Consider the following 23,901-nt stretch of genomic DNA (forward strand, 5'->3'; position numbering starts at 1 on the left):
TATATATATATATATATATATGCTAAAATTTGTTATATATTTAGATAAAATTCCTTATATTAAAAGATAATATTTTATATTTAATTAATTTAAACTGGAAAATCTCAGTCGTCAAGTTTGCTTACGTGTCATTTAAATTATTTAATTCTAAAAGAAATTAATAATCTCGTATTTAATATTGGCTACCACTAAAATTTATTATCCTACATGGCGCGCTAAAAAAATTAAATCCTACGTGGCTCTCTAAAAACTTGGGAAAAAACTCCCCTTTATATATACTAGGGTATCCTACGCACGCGATGCGCGCGGAGGGGCTAGCTCTTGCGGAGAACTTGTATTGGCGTGTATTTACACCTTTGGTTAGGGTGGTAGACCTAGTAATTTTAATACTGACTATTTGATTTATGTGCATATGTGGTGAATTTGTAGAATTATAAGAAAGCCACCAAAATCTTTTAAGACAATTATTTTTTAAATCCTCAAAAGTTTAATAGTGTTATATCAAAATTATTATTATTATATAATATTTGATTGTTTTCCATCCCTTCATATTTTAAGTGGCCATTGTTAGTTTAGAACTCTTAATTGTTGTGCATGTTTCAATAGTACTTAGTATATTTCTATCGTGTTTTTCTTCAAATGGATTTTTTTGTGAGCTTTGGTCATGTGGAGTAATAATATGTAAACAAGTTCTTTAATGTTCTACGACGACCATCTAATATCTATATCAATACTAAAGCAATAGCCAATTAGTTATATTTTTCATCTTAAATTCTCTTCATAATTAATACCATTTTTTTCTACCACCGATTTCCCTTGATTTTAGGATATTTAGTTCTTTATACCTCTTGATAACATACGCCTGCTCAAATATCACCAAACTATTTAATATATGAATCCCATTCAAATTCTATGATGGATGTTGTTTATATGTAGACTTAAAAAGCTAATAAACCACATAGTGAGGGATAACTCAAGTGGTTAGAGCTCCCCTCCCGGTCCAAGAGATCTTTGGATCGATATTCATCATTCGCCCTTGTGGCTCTCTAAACACCAAAACAAAGCTAATAAACCTTAACAATAGTTGCAATTAAAAAACGACAAGATTTTTTTTTTTTTTTTGGGGGGGGGGGGGTGGGGATGATAAGTTAGTAGGATTTTATTCCAAATCAAAATACGCAAGAGTCAAGAGACTTTGCGGAAATAAGAAGAGCAACTATGAAAAAGTAAAAATAAACAGTCACTTGGTAATAAACCGTTTCATTGTACATACAAATTTTTTCTTTTTAAATAATAATAATAATAATAATAATAATAATAATAATAATAATAATAATAATAATAATAATAATAATAATAATATCATATAAGTGTAAAGCATTAGAATTTTTTTATTTAAAAAAAAATCATTACAAATTATTTGTTAACAAAAACAAAATTAATTGATGATATGTTTAATGATAAAATAAAAACATTAAATATATTAATGATAGTAAACATATTAATGAGGGTATTAAAGTAAATACACATTTTGTACATAACTTTGTACATAGTTTTGAGGGTAAGATTGGTAGTACACTATTCCTAAGAGAATGTTTCTACTTATAAGGTAGGGATATATATATATTAGATTTATTATTTTACTCAATTCTTATTTTGCTCTATTTATATAACGACTTAGCTTTTATCAAATTTATTTCTATTAACTAGCTAGTTTTGGACTCTTTCGGTTCCATTTTAAATTACTCTGTGTCATTCATTAGATTTGGATAGAAACAAATCATGATATGTAGGATAAGTCTTTGGTTATAAACTTTGACGCTACATGTTCAAACTGTTCATCAACTATAATTATATTCTTAACATCTTAAAGGAGTGAACCAAAAATTATATCCTGATACAAGGTCAAATTTTCAATTGTATATACAGATAATGAGCTAGTAGCCCCATTTTGTTTTATTTAATTTACCTTTGATTAAACAAACATAACTATGTTGTTGTTTTATTCAACTTCCTATAAATGTGTGCAAATGGAAAATATTTATATACAAGTATATGTTTTAAATATTTGTCAAGTGTTACTACTACTAGTAGTATTAAAAAAAAATGGAAAAAGCTAGTATAGCTAGCATAAAAGTTTTATTTAGAAATTTATCACTCTTTCTTTCACTTTATCTTACTCCATAGTTAAGGTGATTTGGAAGCCAAATACAAACAAAGCTATCAATTACTTTTTTTTTTCAAAAAAATTTAATTTACAATATTTTAAATAATATGGGATTATTAACCCAAATAAAGGTGGTAATAAATATATATAAACTATAAATTGAAGTGTTGAATTGCTTTTTTTTTTTTTTTTTTTTTAAAAAAAAAAAAAATTTATAATTTTGGTGTAGGACAACCATACATAGGATAACATGACAATAGTGTAGATGAAATGTAATCTGGTTTTAATTAATTTAACCAATTAATTTAATTGACATTCACATTTAAATTTTTTATCTCCAAATTTGAAAATCGAAATATTTACGAAAACAGCAAAATAATAAATGCTTTCTCGTCTTTTACATTGATTTTCTCCAGTACCTCGTCATTTTATTTTTGTATCCTTTTTCTTGTTAAATTGGGGGAAGTAGTAGTGTTGGAGACATATGAAAGAACTTGTTAACATGGGCACGTACTTTACGGGTCATCGTCTCACATGCATCACCTCACCATTTATAACTTGTGGTTGACTCTTCGCCTAAAGAATAATGCACATGTTTACGATTTTGAAAATGGCTTTTAGTTTCATAAAAAACCATAAATTATACGGTTGAGGTGGATTAATGTATGAAAACATAACTAAATAATTTTATTAACATTTTGCAGTCCTATAACAATACGGAGTAATATTCAACTATTATATTGTCAGTTTTGCTTGACTAAGTTATTAATAATGTAGAGAACAAAAATTACAATCTGCCGCATAATTAAAGGTCCTACGCGTTAAGAGCGGTGCATTAATAAATTTCCTGCCTTAATTAATAAACCACCGTATGGTCCTTTGCAAATTGCAATAGGCCGTACACTACGGATCGTGAATCATGTTGTACTACGGGCAAGCCGTTACCATATCCGTTTATGTCAAATCTTTCACAGTCTTTTTAGTCTTTATCTTTTATTTTTTACATCGATATGAAAGAGTTGTTATATCAAATGTGTGGTTTAACTAGTTATGAACTTATGAATGGATCAGATCACAAATAAGTTAAGATATTATCTGTGCGACCATTCGGTTAATGTCAACTTGAATTGAATTGGTTTAGGTCATTTAATCATTTCTAATTTATGGAAGTTGGATTATTTGTTATTTTAAATTTGAGATGATATGAGTTTAGTTAGGACCGTGCAGAGCTATTCAACATTTGAATATTTGATCTACTATTTTCGATTTTTTTTAGTTGCAACTTTGAAATAGTTTATATCTCACAAATAATACCTTACAACTAAAAAAATTGGAGGTAGTATATTAAATTGATCCGATAATTTAGAACTACCATAACGTTTTAATGATTATAGTTCATAATTGACATATATTTATATAAGTAATAAATTGTATTAATTTATTTTGGTATAAAATAGTATTATCAACATTTTTTTTTTCAAAACAAAGTCAACAATTTACTCTATAAATTAACAAAATGGTTAATTAATTCCAATAACAGGTACAAAACTAGTCTTTCGATCAACTAGAGACGGAGGAAAGGAAAGATACAAAAGTCTATACCGAATAGAAGATTTAAACTCTTTAGAGAATGGCGATGGAGGTACAATCACAAGGCTTACAAATGGTCCTTGGATCGATACTCATTGTGAATGGTCTCCAAGCGGAGAGTGGATTGTATTTGCATCGAACCACAATAGAGCTTTAAACGATAAAGACCATGGTCTAGACTCTAGACACAGGCTAATTCGCCGTGTATATAATGAAATCAGACGATCCAAATGTGTGTGTGGGAGTTGTAGGAAGTCGAGGCCATGACTTAGCCGGGCATGTGAACCATCCATTCTTTAGTCCTGACGGAAAGAGCCTATTTGTGGTCGCGGATCTTGCTGCAGTTTCTTGTGATCCTATCTCCATGCCACACTTCATCCATACCGTGAGGCCTTATGGAGAGATCTTTATCTTGGATATCGACCACCATGACATACATAAAAATGAAGACGTTGGTCATTTTAGGCGCGTAACGCATACTAGGTATGAAAATTCTACGAATGTTTGGACAAACTTTTCAAGTCATGTGTTTAGCCAAGTGTGGAACACATTCTTCACAAGAAATAAACATAGATTGAAGAATCATAAGCATGATGATGAAGGTGAAACTTGGCATGTCAGTGGTCACATTTGCATACTGTTAGATTATGTAAATAATCTAGTGTATATTATTAGTTGTATTTTACTAATGTATCCTTAGCCCTAACCCTAGTATAATCTTGTATATATACTAATGTTAAATCAATGAGAAAGGCACGAAAAAGTTGTTATTTGCAACGATTAGACATTATTTTTTACTCTTTACTTTTTGTCAAATTGTTGCAAAGAATATGAAATGGAGGTAGTATTTTCTTGGTCTATCATTTTAATAAATTGTAGGAAAATTTGTTATTATTAATCCCAACTTTGGGCTATTTACTTTCATTAATCCCATCTATTGATTATTTTTGAATAATCCCAACTTTGGGGGGGCATTTGCTTTTATCTGGTCAATTGACCGGTGACCGGTTTAAAAGGTAACTTTTTTTATTTTAATTTTCTTAAATGCCACATGTCGCAATTTTATTAGTAAAAAAAAAACCAAAAAAATTAAAAAAAACCAAACCCAGCCACCTTCATCCTACTACACCCCCACCGCCTACCTCCTTAGCACCCACCGACAACTACCATCTCCCACCGAAAATCACCGCATCCTCACTCCCTTCCCCCAAACCACTCGCAGCCCCACCCCCCATCGCCGAAATCAACTCCCAAACCACCATTTTCACCCCTCGTTGCCGAAAACAACCCCAAGCTACTGCAACTCCACTCCCCTTCACCGAAAAATCCCCAAGCCACCGCAACCCCTAAGCGCACCTCCACTCTTTAATTCACCGCTTCCTAGACAAATCTATGCCCTTCATCGGTGCCTATGCGCACCCCCGCCTTCTTCTCTGACACCGATCTCCCAACCTCACTCACGAAAACCGCTGACTTTCCTCCCCCACACACCGAAAATGCTGATTTCCCTCCCCCACTCACGAAAACCATCGAAAACTCGAACGAAATGGTGGGGAAGGGGCGTTTGGTGGTTTTTGTGAGTGGGGGAGGGAGTCAGGGTGGTTTTGTGCGACGCAAAGGTTGGTTACTAGGGCTAGGTGGAGTGGCGATGCTGAAGGTGGGGGTGGGACGGTGGGCCAACGAGGGAGGAGATGAGACTGGGCGGTCAGGGTAGGGGTTAGGGTGGCTCGGTGAATGGAAGGGGGGAGGATGGAGTTTTTTTTTTTTTTTTAATTTTTTTCAATTTTTAATTTTTTTTTGGACCAATCAGAGCTTGACACGTGTCAAGTTATCTGTAACAATAGGTCATTAACTTTTATTAACCGGTCATGACCTGATAAAAGAAAATGCCCTCCAAAGTTGAGATTATTCAATAATAATAGAAAATTGGGATTAATCAAAGTAAATGACCCAAAGTTGGGATTAATAATAACAAATTTTCCTAAATTGTAAGATTTCATTGCTTTTGTATTGTGTTTCTATGCTAGCTAATGGAGACATCGGACATGTATTATTTTTCATTATTGTTTTCCTTTAATCCTAGTACACTTGAATGAAACTAAAAATTAAAGAATGCAACTCCTCAAATTTTATTATCATTTGTTGTTTTGTTTATTTATTACAGAGTAATTTAATTTGGAGTCCTTGAGTAATTTAATTACAGAGTACAAATGCTAAACTATGATCAAAATATATAAGCGTCATACAAGGATGATTATGTGAGATGATGTTCTAGAGATATGGCAAAGTGTAATGTAATCTTTGATAAATTAAAAGTTACATCACAATTATATATTTATATGTTGTTATGGTTGTTGTCCACATCGCGAACGTGTATTCTTTCATTTATCATGTTCATCCCATTGGTTTTAAATTTCAAAGTAGCATAAAAAATTCTACCAAATTGATCCAATCAAATGGATAGCGTCCTCATAAATGTAGTTCAATTCCATCACCCTTTTGCAAGCAAAATATACTAGAACAAGTTTCCCTTCACATGTATGTCACAAAAAAGGTGGATTTTGTTATATATACGCGGGGGTTATTTGCTCATTTAATCAACAACTAAGCAAATAATATTTTTACTCATTTGTTGGTTGAATGAGCAAATGACCATGGGTGTACAATACAAATACACCCGGATGTAAATAATAGGCTCTCTAAAAAAGGATATTCACGAGGAAAACCTTTAGAGGGAAATTTAAAAGGAATTGAATCAAAATCATCTAAATTAGTTAGGAGTTCTAACTCCATTAATTAAATATGAAATCAATATACAATTCCTGAAGTCTTAAAATTTTTTGTCAATCATCTATATGGATCATGCATTTTTTTGTCTAGCTCGAATAAAAAGAAAAAAAATATATATGTTGATTAAGCACAAACCTCATATTTTTATTAATTAAAATATTGATTTATTGATATAAAATACTAACAAACATGAGAATTAATTAAGCAGAAGGAAATTTAATGGTGGAATCACAATTTCCTAGCCCCTTAGGAGTGTTGGAGCAGTTGATAATATTCGTCCCAGTTTTATCAACACAATGAACAACTTGCCAAATCTGATTATTCCCTTGTGCGTCACGGTTACAGAAAACCGTAGGGTGAAATCCGGTGGCTTGAGAGATGGCCGCGTTTATACTTTCAAGCGAATAATTTTGGTTATTGGGTTGGATCCCTGCTTTTGCGAGAGCTTGGATGATGTTGATCTTGTTATTGAGGTTTAGAGTGACATGAAAATATGCCATTTCGTCTAGGACAGATGTTGCGCATGTTCCATGCTTGTTCCATTCATGTTGCCAAAATTTCTTTCCAATTTGTGGGCATGTAAATGATGGCCATTCCTTTTGTAGCATGTCCTCTATGGGTTTAATCTGAAATAATGACAAAATTTTATCAGTTTTATGTTTATTGAGCAAAATGCGTTATGAATTTATACTTTTAACGTTATTATACTACCTCCGGTACACATTATATGCAACTTTTGCCAAAAATGAAAATTTCACATTAGATGCAACTTTCCCATTCTTTCCTTTTTTAGTAAATTTTTTTAAATGAAATTCCTCAAATTCCCTTACTCAAAATATCATAAACACAATTAAACAACTAAATCAGAATTCATTAAATAATAATTTAACTTAATTAAACATAATTCTTCTCATCAATTCAATTCACCCCAAATAAAATCCGTTCAACTTCTATCCATTCATCTTTCACAACGTCACTGACCACCACCTTCAACGTCACCGACCACCACCACCTTCAATGTCACTGGCCACCACCACTTTCAACGTCAACGACCACCACCACCTTCAATGTCACTGGCCACCACCACCTTCAACGTCATCGACCACCAGGGGTCCACCACCACCAGTCGCGCGCGCTATTGTTCTCTATCGCGTAGATCCTTTTTCTCTCTCTTCTTCTCTTAATCAAAGCTTCAATCAAATCTTCAAATCTCATGAACTAGAGGTGGTTGGGCTTGTATTGGGTGGTTTAAGAGGTTTTTAGGGTAGGTTCGAGTAGATCGAGGTTAATGGTGGAACATTTTGATTGGTTTTGGGGGTTTTCGAGGTGGGTTCGACGGGGCTTGGTTGAGTTTGTGGTGGTGTGGGTTAAGGGTGGTTAGGGTGAGTAAGGGTGGGTTCAAGGTGGATTGGGGTGAGTGGGAGATGATTTCTGGTGTTCTGGGGTGAGTGGGGGGGTTATTTCGGGTTGGTTAAGGGGTGGATCTGGGTGAGCATGGTGGTTTTGCAGTGGTTTTGGGTTAGCAGGGTGGTTTTGCGGTGGTTCTAGGTGAGTGGTGGTGGGTTTTGGGGTGGTTCTGGATGAGTACGGTGCTTTTGCGGTGGTTTTGGGGTGGTTTTTTTGGTGGTTTAGGGCGAGTACGGTGGTTTTGCGGTGGTTCTGGGTGAGTGGCCTAGTGGGGTGACTAGTGGTGGTGGTGGTGGTTAATTATCTCCACTCTCTCCTACCCTTAAATACATACTCTTTAATTAATTAATTAACTATTATGAAATTTTGTCTTGGGTTCCGTGAGAGCTCTAAAGTTGCATATAATAAGTACCGGAGGTAGTATTTGAGTATTTGACTGTTGATTTTCGATCTATCTCTCTCTTCATGATACAAGTTTCACTTTGTCTCTCTATTTCTATATGCTACATAAGTATTTATATACTACAAGTTTCACTTTGTCTCTCTATTTCTATATGCTACATAAGTATTTATATACTACGTATTAAACATCCCTCGCATAAAGAACATCAAAGAATGACCAATTATATAAATTGATGCAGTCCTCAACTAAATGAAAAAAAAAATGACGATAAATAAATGAGCAATACTTGGTAGTTTAACATGGTATCATTACTATTATGGTTTAATTTTTGAATTTCATCTGTAACTTAATTTTTATTGGGGATCTTGGTTTTAATTTTTAGCAAAATCAATACGTACCACAGTCTCGTCAAAAGTTGCACCAGGGCAGTTTTCAAGGGCGCTTCCATCATTTTGACAAGGCCAAAGCCCAGCAATTGTAAAATCTGTTACATGCACTTCTGTTGGTGGGTAGCAACAACTTGTTCCTTTTTGGTTACAGTATGATGGTAACCATTGCATTTTTATGGAGAAAAAAAAAATTCACGAGTACAAAATTAGATAGAATTACAATCCATAATTAGAATTCTATTGCAAAAAATAAAGGAAACAATTTATCTTATGTGAAACTTGTTCACAACAATTAAGTTTAATGTTGAGAGAGAGGGATAGCTCAAGTGGTTAGTGCTTGATCAATTTTCATCTACTTGCTCTTGTGGCTCTGTAAACACCCAAAAAAAAATAAAAAGTTCACTCTAATTACTATATCACGCGTCAATTTTCATTCTATACTTTTAGTTGACCCATTTAATGTAAGTCCATACGAAATTTATGTGAGAAAATTTTTAAAAACTCACCTGCTGAATAAAGTAGAATTCGCTAAATTCATTGCTAGTGTGACCACTGAGAGTTAGAACTGCTAAACTTAGCACAAGCATGATCATCAATAGTAAGCCCCCGCATTTCACCATTGATTTTTTCTTAGAGTAATGATAATTTAATTTTTTTAAAAAGGTTAAGCTTAGAATGAACGAAGTAATGGGTAGGTAACCACTATATAATGTAGTCGTTAGAAGTTTACAACATTAAAAAGAAGATATCCCATTAATAAATGCAAATCCTTTTTTTGGGTACTTTGCATTAATTATTTTATGATCTCATGAGATTAAATAACTTTTCCATGTATGAAATCATAGATATTTGTTTTTTTCTAAGAAGTTGTAACTTGTGCTTCACAAGTTTTGTGTTTCATTCACTATCAAATAATCGTGAATCCAAAACAACCTTGAAAAGCTATGGTTGTGTAATTAGTATATATTGGCTTTGTTTGTGTGCACAATAACTTAGCCATTTGGACCTATCCAAAAAAGCCCATAAATTCCAGTCCACGGTCTGATCCGTATGAAAGTCCAGCCCATTTGGCATACGTTAACTAAGTACGTCTGTAAGTGTGCACCAAGTGCACATGATTTTTTTTTTTTTTTTTTTTTTTTTTTTTTTAATTCAACGTTTCTACTTTTTATTGTAAGTAATCTCATTCTCATAGCTTTTCAAGGTTGTTTTGGATTCACGTGAGCATTAACTCCATTTTTCTCGATCTGTCTTTCCATCACACTACATTCATTTAAAGTAGGTGTTGCCGTTAGTTTATGTTAAAGGAATTGTGACATGGACGTACTATTATAAGAGAAGGTATTACAATTCGTGTGTCAAGTAATATGATATGCTGTATTTGATCAGGATATGTATTATTTTATAGAGGATATGTACAACTTATTGGAGGATATGTGTTATTTAATAGAGGAAATGTACAATATTGTTGTAAGATATGTATTGTTTGTTATAGGATGTGTAGTATTTGATAGAGGATATGTACAATTTATATTTGGTAGAGGATATAATCATATAGCTAATAGAGGATATCGTCTAGTTTATAAATGATATCATAGACACAATTATAAATGATATCATATATCCAATAGAGGATATCGTCCAGCCTATTCATGATATCATAAACACAATTATAAATGATATAATATAACCAATAGAGGATGTCATCTAACCAATAAAGGTATCATAGACCAATAAATGATATCATATATCCAATAGAGGATATCATCTAGCCAATAGAGGATATCATAAACACAATTATAAATGATATCATGTAGCTAATAGAGGATATCATCCAGTCTATACATGATATCATCTAGCTTATATCATAGAACCAATAGAGGATATAATCCAACTTATAGGAGATATCATAAAAACAATAGAGAATATCATCTAACTCATAAAAGATACTTGTATCATATAAACAATTGAGGATATAAAAAAACAATAGAGGAGATATCATCTATCGTATAGATTATATTCTAGACACATTACATGATATCATCCGATCTTTAGATAATATCATCTAGACAATGAAAGAATAAAATTATACATATTTAATATTTAGTAATCTTTATTTTTAAAATAATAAACAAATACAATAATTGTCTTCCTATCATTGAAGGTCAACAATGGCAGAACCACCAATGAAGGTCTCATACTAAGCTTATGGGTATAAGTTAACATGCTCATTTTTCAACCAAAATACATGCATTTGTTATCAAAACGCTCACAATTCAACATATAATCACATAGGACATTCAATTTCAACAATTATACATCACACAAGAAGCCCAAATTGATTTTTTGGGGCATTTTTCGAAATATCCGAGAATCTCAAGCTATATCAAGTCAATTCAAGCATAAATCGTGGACAAATATAATCAACAATCAACGAGTTTCTCGCCGTCGTTGACGATACCACCGCCAAGTAACAACGCTGTCGATAGGAACAATCATTGGTATAAAGCAAAAAACCCGCCGCTGGACTGACGAAATATTTGGTCAGTCCGGATTGATGCAATAGTTTGTGCTATTATAATAAGAATTAACGATAAATAAAAACTAAATTAAATGACCATTTGAATCACATAAAATTGACTAGTGAAGACAGTATCAATTATGAATTATCACATAATTAAATAGACTAACAAAGACCATCACATGATTAAATTGACTAGCAAAGACGTACAATATCAGATAAATTGACCGGATTGAATTATTCACAATACCGGATTGAGTACAATAATGATCAATAAATTATGATAGTTGTTGTTTATTCAAAAGTGCAACACAAAACATAATCGAAGAGTTATAATGCAATCGAGGAAACTCAACAAATAACCTAGCTTAGCATGGTACTCCGTGCAATGGTACGTACTATACTATTAATAGTAGGGAGGTAACTGGATATGAGATGCACAATCGTTACGTCCCGAAGGAATGTAAGGGCATTCAATGAGATGCTTCCCACTTTTGTCTGCACAAAATGTGACTTGCCAAATTTGGCTATGTCCTTGAGCATTGTGATTACACCTAACCCATGGGTGAAACCCGATGGATCGAGCTAGAGTCCTCTTGATGTCCTTAAGAGAGTAAAACTTGTTGCCCGGTGTAATACCGGCTTTTGCTAGGGCTTGGTAGATGTTGGCTTGCTTCTTGAGGTTCAAAGCGGCTTCAAAGTATGGGATCTCACCTAAGACTGATTTTGTGCATGTTCCGTGTTTGTTCCATTCATGCACCCAAAACTTCCTTCCGATTTGTGGGCATGTGAAAGATGGCCACGATTTTCGTAGCTCGTCCTGCATGAATTTTATCTACATTGCAATAATGCAATATTGTATTAGTTGATAATATGGATTAAGGCTCTATTCTTCAACTTGTCTAAATAAGTGTCATGTTTAAATCATCTATATTTCAAGCTTAAAAAACTCTTATATGAGTGGTGTATGATATGGTGTCAAGAATGTCATAGTGAATGTCGCTCTAACTTAGTATCTAATGTCAAAGGTTTGAATCTCATCCATCACCCCTTTAAAGTGAAATATTAAGCATTGGGTATGGTGAGGGCCATATATATAACATCTATATTTCAAGCTTAACAGACTCTTATGTGAGTGGGCATGATAAAATACGAAATATATATTCTTGTGCCTCAACCATCAACTTAAAATTTGTGTTGAATTTGGGTTCTTTAACAAGACCTCACATAATTATGTTTGTCCGAACGTTTAAATGGTCATTAACCGTGGTTAAAAAAATTGCGTTGATATTGAAATTTTCAAAAGTTATTACTGAAAAAAAAAATGAAGAAAATGTAAGAGTATCATACCCGACCAACATCATAGTTGTCGTCACCACAATTGTAGGCGAAGTTTCCATCACCGGAGTAAGGCCATAGCCCATCAATAGTAAAATCTGGACTAGGTTTCCCCCATTCAGGGTAGCAACATTTTGTTCCCGCTTGATTACAGTATGAACCTAACCACTGCAACAAATTAAACCAAAATCATATATATTTACTACATTTATTACTTTTAGGTTCGATGAATGATCCAACTAGACCAAACCCTAACAAGTCGCGAAAAGAAGATGATTTAAAATATTATAAAATCAAAATGAAAACAAGTACATACCTGCTGCACCAAATAGAAGGCTTTTAGGTTAGTAACGGTATTACTTCCAAGAGCTACAATTGCAAAACTAAGGATCAAGACGAGTTTCGCCAACAATGAGCTTCCTGTTTTGCCCATTGTTCTCTTTTGAGCCCTTACTAGGTTGAGATGATAATGGTTTGAAATATGTCAATGAATATAGTTGAATTATATAGTATTCCTTCACGCGTTTTAAACTATCTTATAATATCTTAGGTCATAAATTAGCTTATTATGATTGCTTGATTGAAAAGTGTAATTCAGTTACGATACTATAACATGGAGTATTTAGTGTAACTGTGATCTGGGTTGATTATACAAATGAATAGCAAGATCCGAATTTAATGCAAGCAAGTTGTTTAGAAGTGAAGATGTTGATTATTAAGAATAATCTCACATGTAATTTTGTCTTACATATCATTAATATGTGAGTGATGTTTAGATAAAAGTCGGTTGAATTTGTTAAGATTAAACACTCATATATGAGTTATTGTATATGTTATTATTATATGCATAATTTATCTAATATCAAACAATTTAGGTTGATGCTCAACCATCTTGATTTTAGAATCAAGAATTAAGATTCAGCAATTTGGTTCGATATGTGTGTCAGCTAGTTTAGTCACTTGATTAATTGATTTCATCTAAAATCTTAAAAGTGGTGGATATTAGAGTCTTGATATCAATATTATTATCAAATCCTTTAATCGTTAGTATAATATGATATTATGTTATGTGAATAATATTGATTTTATATTTTGTAATCACTTATTATACTATTTGATTGTATTAGCATTATTCTCTTGTAAATAGTGAACATGGTTTTTTTTTAGAGTAAAATAAATGGTTTTAACTAATAAAGATGTGAAGGCATTTGATATGAAAGATAATAACTTAAGCATAAGGTATCTGCTTGTTGGGTTCATCTCGATGAATTTTTTCAAGTTTTTATGTTAAATAATTTTCATTTATACGTAGTTAATTATATTAATGGTAAAGTTATCGGTTGATCGTTAACCATTAATTAAATTTTAAATTAATACTTTTTTTGCTTTTAATAGTTCCAACCTTACTTAATACATCAAGTATTAATTACTATATAAACAATAATAAGTTCCAATTCGTTGGATACAAACCGATAAAATAAGTTCCAATTAGCTATTGGATACAAACCAATAAACAATAATAAGTTCCAATTAACCAATAAACAATAATAAGTTCTAATTAGTTGGATACAAAGTTACAAGCCGATAAAGTAAATAAAATAAAAATTTATCTTAATAGTTAACTGTTTACTCAAAATTATAACCATAATCGTAAACCGCTATTATTAACGATTAGGTTAAACATAACCGTTTAATTCTAACAGTTCGGTTAATTAACCTATAAAATTTGTCGGTTATACCAGTTAACGGTTATAGTTTTTTTTGCACACCCTTATTAAACATCATGCAAACAGACATAAGGCATAGAGGCCATCAGTAATTATTCTTCTCAGAAAGGCTAGTCATTGTACCACGAGCACCGCACATTGAAATCCCTAGTCACAAAAAAATTTGAGAATAAAAAGTAATAACTTGTGTTTACTCCGTAATATTTTGTTTGGGTACAAGGAAAAACAAGGGAGAAAAAGAGAATGGGAAGGGGAAGGGATAATAGGGCCTAGGGAATAGGGATGTCAACAGGGTGGGGCAAGCGAGATTTGACTTCCCCATCCTCGACCTGACGAGCCTAATTCTAAAACCATCCCTGCCCCGTCCCACGCCCTACCTGGATATCACCTTTCCCGCTCCATCACCCACCCTTAATTTCCCAATTTACACTTTATGCAAAGCCATTATCATGATTGACATTTTTAGCCCTGGCTCTGAATTGAAGGCATTGTGAAATGTACAAGTATCTATCATTGACTACTATATGATGTTACAATAAAGTAGACCTAACTAAAAGGATTATTGGATCAAAGAAATTGACTAACAAAGAAGATATCATTATTTCACTACATTGACCAAAATAAATATTCACAATACTAGATTGCGTACAATAAAGATCGGCAAATATGATAATAGTTGTTTATTTAAAAGGTGCAAGGAAAAACGTAATCATAAAGCAAGAAATACAAGTAAAGGAGCACAATAAATAATCTACTAGTATATATATCTTAGTACAAAACTATTGGTAATAGATGGGGTACTGGATTTGAGATTTACAATCGTCAACTCCGGACGGAATGTAAGGGCATTCGATGAGGTTCTTCCCGGTTATATCGGCGCAAAATGTGACTTGCCAAATCTGTTCAATTCCTTGAGCATTTTTGTTACACCTAACCCATGGATTAAACCCGATAGATCGAGCTAGAACCTTCTTGATAACATCTAGAGAGTAAAACTTGTTGCCTGGTGTAATCCCGGCTTTCGCAAGGGCTTGGTAGATGTTGGCCTTGTTCTTAAGGTTCAAAGCGGCTTCAAAGTATGGGATCTCACCCAAAATCGATTTAGTGCATGTTCCGTGCTTGTTCCATTCATGCACCCAAAACTTCCTTCCGATTTGTGGGCATGTGAAGGATGGCCACGATTTTCGTAGCTCGTCTTGCAAGAATTTTATCTGCATATATGGAATACTGTATTAGTTAGTGACATGGATCAAGGTCTTGGTCTCTTCAACTTATAAAATGGATTATACTGAAATATTTAGCTAGTATCAAGGAGTAAAATTACAACACTACTGTTGATTTAAACATAAAATATCAAAATGAGTAGTAATAACTTAAAGTCAATACAAAATTAAATTTAAATTGTAGCGATGTATCAAAACAATATCCACCACTAAACCAATCTTATCACATAACATGGTCTTACAAAAGGTTGTGAACGAAATATATTTCCTATCCTTCATTGTTAATACGATTATCACTACATACACATTTTATATCATTAATATATTTAGTTATATATTTATGAAAAATATATACCTAATTACAATAACGATAATTTATTAGGGGAAATTCCCTGTTTCTTACGGGAGCATTTTCGTGAATAAATCAACAACTTTTTCATTATTGTGGGCTTCACAATTGAATAAAGTTGAATAAAGTTGTTGGTTTATTTACGAAAATGCCATGTGAGAAACAAATTTTGTTTTTTACTATGAGAAACTGGGACATCCCCATTTATTAGTGTGTATCAATAAATCTAACAGGATAGATCTCATGTATGTAACTAAAAATTTTTAACATACAAAATGTCATTGATGATGGTTGAAGCAATGTTTTAATAATGTAAATTACAAAAAAATTTATTAAAATAAATTGAGTAAAATGAGATCATACCCGACCAACATCATAGTTGTCGTTGCCACAATTGTATGCGAAATTTCCATCACCTGAGTAAGGCCATAGTCCATCAATAGTAAAATCAGGACTAGGTTTCCCTGATGGAGGGTAGCAACATTTTGTTCCTGCTTGATTACAGTATGATCCTAACCACTGCAAGAAAATAAACCAAAATCATACAGTGACTACATTTATTATTTTTAGACTCGATGAATGACTCTACAGACCGAACCCTATTAAAAACAATGGTAAAAATTGAAATGAAAACAAGTTAAAGTACCTGCTGCACCAAATAGAAGGCTTTTAGATTAGTAACGGTATTACTTCCAAGAGCTACAACTGCAAAACTAAGGATCAAGACGAGTTTCGCCAACAATGAACTTCCTCTTTCGCCCATTTTGTCTCTCTTAAAGATCGAGTTGAGATGGTTATGGTTGGAAAAACATTAGTAGATAGTTACATTATATAGTATCCCTTTACCGGTTAGAATTATGTTAATTTTTTTGTTACATTTATTATCTTATAATATCTTACGAATCTTAAGCTTAATTATGCGTGCTTGATTGAAGTGAATAAATCAGTGAAGATTTTATATAACATGGTGTATTAATTAGGACTGTGATCCTACATATAGATTGCAAGATCCGAATTTAATGCAAGCTGTTTAGATGGGATGAGGTTTTTAAGAATAAAATCACATGCATGTAAGTTTGTCTTACATTAATATGTGAGTGATTTTGAGATAAAATTCGGTTAAACTTGTATATGATTATATTAAACACTCTTGTGTAAGCTTCTTTATATGCTACTTGTATTAGATGATTCATCTAGATCTAGTATCATCCAATTTGAAATCAATGCTTAACAATCTCCTTAAATATGTGTGTGTCAATCAATTTAGTTAATGTGTTCGATTAATTAGTTTTGATTGTCTTAAAAGTGGTGGATAGATGTACGTGTTTGTGTGATTATATATACCAATCAATAAAAATGTATATGACACGAAGTATATGATAAAATGTATTTACCAATCATATGACTATAACAACCATCAACAATAAGTTTTTAGACCTATTGAGGAACTTAATCCTTTAACATGATATTAGAATCAGGGGTGACAATGAAATCATGAGTTCAAATCTCAACTTATTCTACTCTAACTATCAGTCAACTTACGATACAAATTAAAAAGGCGATCATATAAGGATTTGCAATCAATGGGGATTGGTAGTACGCTTTTTTTTATTTTAGAGAAGGTATTGCGTGCGTACGGACGCACGAACTGTTTGGTGCAGGAGGCTTGGCTGATATATTTCATGTGTTGGCTTATATGTTTCATTTAATCCCCCAAATTTTCAACCTAATTAAAGTATATTTATTTATTATTTATATAGATATTTTTTTATTTTAATTTTATAGTATGAATTATTTTGATGAAAAAGTAACAATATTTTCATTATTAGTAAGCTAAAACTACTAAGTTTTAATTTAAATTATAAGCCTCTCTTAACTTAGTAGCCCAATGTTACTCAAGTCCAAATTACACAATTCCTACTCCTAATAAAATTAGGAAACTAAAGCCCAAATAAAAAACCCCAAAACCCTCAAACCCTTTTTCCTCCTCCTTCTCTCCTCTTTCACGGTTTCACAACAACAACAACCAAAAAAAAAAAAAAAAAAAAAAAAAGAGAAAGCTTCGAACTGTTGCTGCTGCACCACCGCAGACCACCGCGCCGCTGCCCAGCCCACTGCAGTTTGCATCTCTTCTTCCTCCCTTTTCTTTACTTCTTTTTATTTTATTAAGTTGATTTAAAGTTTCAATCTTTGTTTAATTTTGATTCTAAATTATTATTATTATTATGGGCTGATATTATACATGGGTTATAAAAGATTATAAATTTATGAAGTTTAATATGTTTTATTTACAATATAAAATTTCAGATTTGTTTAATTGAGAAAATAAGAGTTTAAGTATTGATTTTTCATGTTTTAGGGCTTGAAAAGTGCTAATCAAGTTATCTAATCATACTATGTTTAAATTACGTTAAAGTATAATTATTTTGATTATGTATAAAATTTTAGATTACTAAAGTTTCAATTTTATGAACAAGTTGTGTTAATTTCATATTTTTATGCTTCTAATCTTATAAAATAATTATTGTGGGTATTTCATGATTAAAAAGCCTTGAACTTTAAATTTTAATCTCAAGAATAAATTTTCAGATTTTATACTTTTTATTTTGAAGCCTCTAATTGCATTGAATTGGTTTTTTTTTTGGGTTTTTAACTCACTAACCTACTATATAATGATTATTTCAAGTAATTATGTTTATGGGGTTATTTTATATACTTAAACCAAATTTTCAGATTTATTCACTGACTTTAAAGTTGCTGGAATTTTATGTTATAAGCTATATTTTTATGATTTTAGCACATAAACTTTTAGTGAACTAATGAATTATTAACTTTGACTATTGGGAGTAATTTAAAAGCATTATTTTGATGGTTTAAGAGGTTTTAAAGTAGTTTGGTATTGCTGTAAATTCATTTGCTTGGGTGTTGATTTAATTCTTGTTGTTTGGTTTAGGAGAGGACTTTGTAGAAGGCGACTTCTAGTTCCTAAAGTGGCTAACCGAATCGTTTACACAAGGTACGTACGAGTTACGGAACCTTGCCTTTAGATGCATGTTTAGGGTTGAATCGAGAACTTAGTATCATGTATAGAGAAGACTGGGCTAAATTGTTTGGTTATACATTGTGATTTCCGTATGTTGTGCACTACTCTATATTGCGAGTATTATTTATGCTTTAATTATGCAAGATGCGCTTAGAGGCAAAGGTATGTGATTTGGTGAAATGATTCAATTATTACTCGTTCATGATCATGGAGATAGAATGAGTAAAGGAGGAATTTAAGTCTTATAAGACGAGGTTATAATTGTGGGGAGCTTTATGCACTCAAGGTGTTTATACACCGAGGTAGTTAAAGGAATAAATAATAAATGTTGTTTGTCACTAATAAATCAAGAATTGAAATTGAAAACTTGCTTTACTTGATTGAATTGATATTGGATTGATTGTATTGTTTTGCATATGAGTCATCACCAAGTCTAAACTTGTAAATCACGTATAGTGCAAGATGGATGAGCAATAAAACTCTGGATTTGTGCACATCTGGAGTAATGACAATCAGGGGTTGGGGTACACGGGGTATTATCCGTGCACTTTTCTAGAGGTCGTCTGATCTACGAGTCTTTTATTTCAAATACTTTTCAAAAACTAGGAGTTTGATGAGATCTCATACTAGCTACGGTCATGGAGTCGCGCCCGTGGTCATTGGATGTTTTATTGATGCTTCCGAAAGGAGGCATGGGGTTTTTCTTTTATTGATATTCCAAATGGAGTATGGGTTGGACAACCTTGTCTATTGCTTAATCCAATGAATAAAATAAAATGAGTTAACTACTATTAATTAGTGAAGTTTTAGTAAACTGACAGTTGAGTAGTGTGTTGAGTCTATAATTTGATGATGTGTGATGATTGATTATTAGTAGCATGCTAGGGATTTCTTATTATGCTTCGCAGCTTGTATGTACTCAGCTTTGCTGATTGCGTGCTTTGTGTGTCTTTCTTTGGTCATGGCCTTCGTCTTTCAATGACCCTATGACGATTCAATTTTTACACTTGTAATATTGGGGAGCAGATTAACCACAGGTTCTTACATATGTAGCATTCGTATCTAGGTGGTGGGATCTTGAGTGGAGTGTTGGTTGCTTTTCTCAATTTATTTGCTATTTACTTTTGAAGTTGCTTAAACTCAATTTCATTTTTATACTACTTCAACTGGTTTGAGTTTTGAATAAGGGCCTTAATGGTTCCAAGTTGTAAGACTTAATTTGGTTTTGTTTGTTGACTTTGAAACTTATTTATAACTGATTTAGTTTTTCCGCTACTAATTTCTGATATAGCCTTAACGTTTGAACACGTGGCGGTAGCACGTCAGCAATTCTCTTGGATATTGTTCAGGGTACTCACAGATTTAAAGAGAGAATTATTGGGGTTGGATAATATGGTTTTTGAGTTGGCTAATATATTCCTTTTGTTGGCTGATATGTTTTTTTTTTCTTTTGTTGGCTGATATCAGACATAATTTGGCTTATATGTTTCTTAAGTTGGATGATATATTTATTTTGTTAGCTGATATGTATATTTTAATTGTTGGCTTATATGTTTCATTTTGTTAGCTGATATGTTTATTTTGTTAGCTTACCTGTTGCTTTGTTGGCTGATACGCTTCATTTGTTGGTTGATATGTTCCTTCTGTTTGCTTATATGTATCTTTTGTTTGCTGATATACTCCTCTTATTGGCCTATATGTATCTTTTGTTGGCTGATATACTGCTCTTGTTGGCTTATATGTATCTTTTGTTGGCTGATATACTCCTCTTGTTGGCTTATATACTCCTCTTGTTGGCTGATATACTCCTAATGTTAACTGATATCAGATATTAATTGGCTAATATATTACTTTTATTGGCTTATATACAAAGTATATACAATTACAAAGTATAAGCTAAGATTTCTTCCTCTATCCTCTTTCTTCCTTTCTCTTTGTTTATCACGTCACCCACCACCCTTTGTTTCTCACGCCACCACCCAAGAACCATCACAAATCACGACCTTGACCTTAACCTCACTCACCCTAACCCACTACCCTAACCTCACGCCACACCCAACCAACCACCACCCTCGCCACCATCCCAACCCAATTCACCAACCCAAGTACCCAACAATAACAACTTGCAACAACAACAACAACCGCACAAACACCAACAAATCAACCCACATCGCCACCACAAAGTCGCACCACCAAATTCGCACCACCAAATGGCACCATCACCACCAGCGAACGCCTCCACCTCCGCATCCGTCATCTAGGGTTTCGTCATCGCCATCGTCGTCATCCACCATTGTTTTCATCGTCGTCGTCTTCATCGTCATCGTCGTCTTCGAGTCTTTAGATGCACAAACACTTGGTAGCGAGTGCCCGCACCCAATAGTTTGCGTTTGTTTTATTAGTAGGTTTCACATACTCTATGGGGATGATGATGATTATTGTTTTGCACTTTTAATTTTGTTTAATTAATTGACTTTATTTGTTTTCTACTATATATGGGTCTTAATAAAAGTTGTTGTGTCTTTTTCAGCTCATTAATATGTATGCCAAAAATTATTCGTAGTATGTTCTTTGTCCTTCCGTTCGTTCTCAAATTTAAATTCAATGGAAAATTGGATACAAAAGGTAAAATTTAGTATTACATGAAGCATGTTCATAAGCAAATGCTTGAATTTTCCAATCGACAAGTTCATGTTAAGAAGTTGTAGTTTTGTTTAACTTGTAATTTGTACTCCATAACACTTGAAACAAATGAGCTAGAAAGACTTCTTTAAATAGTTTAGCAAGATTAATTTAAAAAAGAAAACAATGACCAATGACTATGTTATGGTCCTATGTCAGTATGTCGTATTCAATGAGGAGAGACTTTGGGCATTATATGACCATGTTTCGGACTTTCGGTCCACTATAGTCAACAAGTTTGCGTGATTGAGGTTGCTAATTGATATTCATAATAAATATTAAATGGTACAGAAAATAATAACGAAAATCAACGATATAAAAATGATAATTATACAATGTCAATATGTCATAATCCTGGTGGACCTGGACTCCTGGATTCCGGGAGATTTATTTTTAAAATTATTTTTGAACTCAATCTGAATTTTAGCTTTAATTGGGCATTTACATTAGTTAATCCTCATTATACGATTACTTGACGTTCCTTGTTTGACTTTTTAATGTATGAGATATTGAGCTCAAAGCCCCTCAATCTACTTTGGCTAAGAGCAAATTTTAAATTTGATCCTATTACAATATTAATAGCTCAATCATCAAAACAAAGTTTGCCTCAAAATGTATTTTTCCATCATTGACTATTCCAAAGCACTTACTGGCTAACCGCTATACGGTGTTATGTTGTATCATGTGCACATATTAGTTAATATTGTTTTCTCACAAAAAATATTAGCGCCTGTTTTGTGTGACCCAAATTTATTTAGCCCAAATTATAATTGGTCTTTATCAAGATTAGTGTCATTCTAGAAGAGTTAATAATGATTTCTCTAGTAAATCCACTTAAAGAAATCTAGAAATTTCTTTGACAATTGAAAATTGCAACATGTGATAATATGGAATTCTCTACTTCTTCTTAATCCATCGCCATTTACAAACTATATATATGGAGTTTGGGCACTTCATTGGTGATACATACAAGAGAAGCCACTTCCTAGTTACTAGCCTTCCTACATATTACACCTCCTTATACTATCCACGTCTTATTTTCTCTATGAATACATTATTCCTAATTTTGTACTACTCCTTCCTATACTCCTATAGTAAGAGTTTGCTTGTACCATTCACTGTTTCAAGGGTTCTTGACTTCTTGTATAGCCGGATTATTTTGATGCTCGTTGTTTTTGGGTTCTTTGCCAGTGAGATTTTTTTCACGTTAATTTCTCTTTAACTTTTTTTAGGTTGTCTTATTAGTTTTGTATTTTCTCAATCCCTACATCTTTAATTTGCTTTCGTTTTGCACTTACCGACCCTATCATCACTTATGCTTAAATGTAGGTTATAAATACACTATGCATTATTTTATATATCGCATACTTAACCAAAATCACATACATACACACAAAAATTTAAATCACTCACTCAGCTTACAAATGTTGCAAATATGAATTATTTTTATAAATTACATTAATACATCACTATTCTACACCTAAAAAAAAAAAAAACTATAACCAAAAATATCTCTTCTAATATTGGAGGACATATTTAGCATTTAAAATAAATCATTACAATATATACTAGACGTAAACCCATGTGATATACGATTTTTTAATATTTCATTTTGTATATTTTTTGTAATTTCTTAATATCTAACAATTTAATTTTTTTTTTGTTTTTTTAATTCTATTCTATTATTTTAACATTAATTTAAGGTAAAATATTTTGTTAAGTTTTAAAATTAGTCTTATTCAATTTTTACGCACATAGAACTTGCATTTATAAATTGAAATAAATATTATCTCATTCATCGGATAGTTTTATAAAATCATTAAATCAAAATATATTTTTTAATTTCTAATTATTTTTTAAAATAATTTAATTCCTAATTTAAAAGATAATATAAAATATAATTTTTGTTTTTTTTCATAATTTAAATCTTAAATTACTATTTTTAGTTTTTTGATTCTCAAATTTCATTTGTTAATTTTTTCTTAAGTGGCGATGAAAATTTTAATTCTAAATTAAAATATAAATAAAACTAATTTTTCATTGGTCGAAATAATACTTTTGCTTATGTGGCGGGCGATACACGATTTTTTTTATATACATTTTGTGTATATATATTTTTTTGTGATCTCTTAAATTTTTTCTTGCATTATAAGTTTTAAAATTTTGTATGAAAATATCATATCATCGGATATTTAGATAAAAACCATTAATATCAAATGATAATTTATATTTCTTAAATATCAAAATATAATTTTTAGTTTTTTAAATAATT

At 32.1% G+C, this 23,901-nt stretch overlaps 2 protein-coding genes and 1 pseudogene across 2 annotated transcripts; all 3 read right to left on the bottom strand.

Annotated features, from left to right (window-relative positions):
* Window positions 1–6,747: 6,747 nt before the first annotated feature.
* Window positions 6,748–9,366, bottom strand: LOC145583436 (ribonuclease 1 pseudogene; annotated as a pseudogene).
* A 2,290-nt stretch (window positions 9,367–11,656) lies between these two features.
* On the bottom strand, window positions 11,657–13,038 carry LOC145581510 (ribonuclease 1-like). Its single transcript, XM_081638520.1, has 3 exons — window positions 12,922–13,038; window positions 12,618–12,773; window positions 11,657–12,102 (listed from the first exon to the last, which is right to left on the bottom strand). Exons 1-3 carry the CDS (start codon window positions 13,036–13,038, stop codon window positions 11,674–11,676), a joined length of 702 nt encoding a protein of 233 aa, XP_081494646.1. The 3' UTR covers window positions 11,657–11,673.
* A 1,972-nt stretch (window positions 13,039–15,010) lies between these two features.
* LOC145581511 (ribonuclease 1-like) lies at window positions 15,011–16,717 on the bottom strand. The gene is made up of 3 exons (XM_081638521.1): window positions 16,551–16,717; window positions 16,268–16,423; window positions 15,011–15,543 (listed from the first exon to the last, which is right to left on the bottom strand). The coding sequence occupies exons 1-3, from the start codon at window positions 16,665–16,667 to the stop codon at window positions 15,112–15,114; spliced, it is 705 nt and encodes a 234-aa protein (XP_081494647.1). The 5' UTR covers window positions 16,668–16,717; the 3' UTR covers window positions 15,011–15,111.
* Between the last annotated feature and the right edge of the window lie 7,184 nt (window positions 16,718–23,901).

Source organism: Chenopodium album, chromosome 15 (assembly GCF_948465745.1).
Source record: "Chenopodium album chromosome 15, dcCheAlbu1.1, whole genome shotgun sequence".
Lineage (NCBI taxonomy): Eukaryota > Viridiplantae > Streptophyta > Magnoliopsida > Caryophyllales > Amaranthaceae > Chenopodium > Chenopodium album.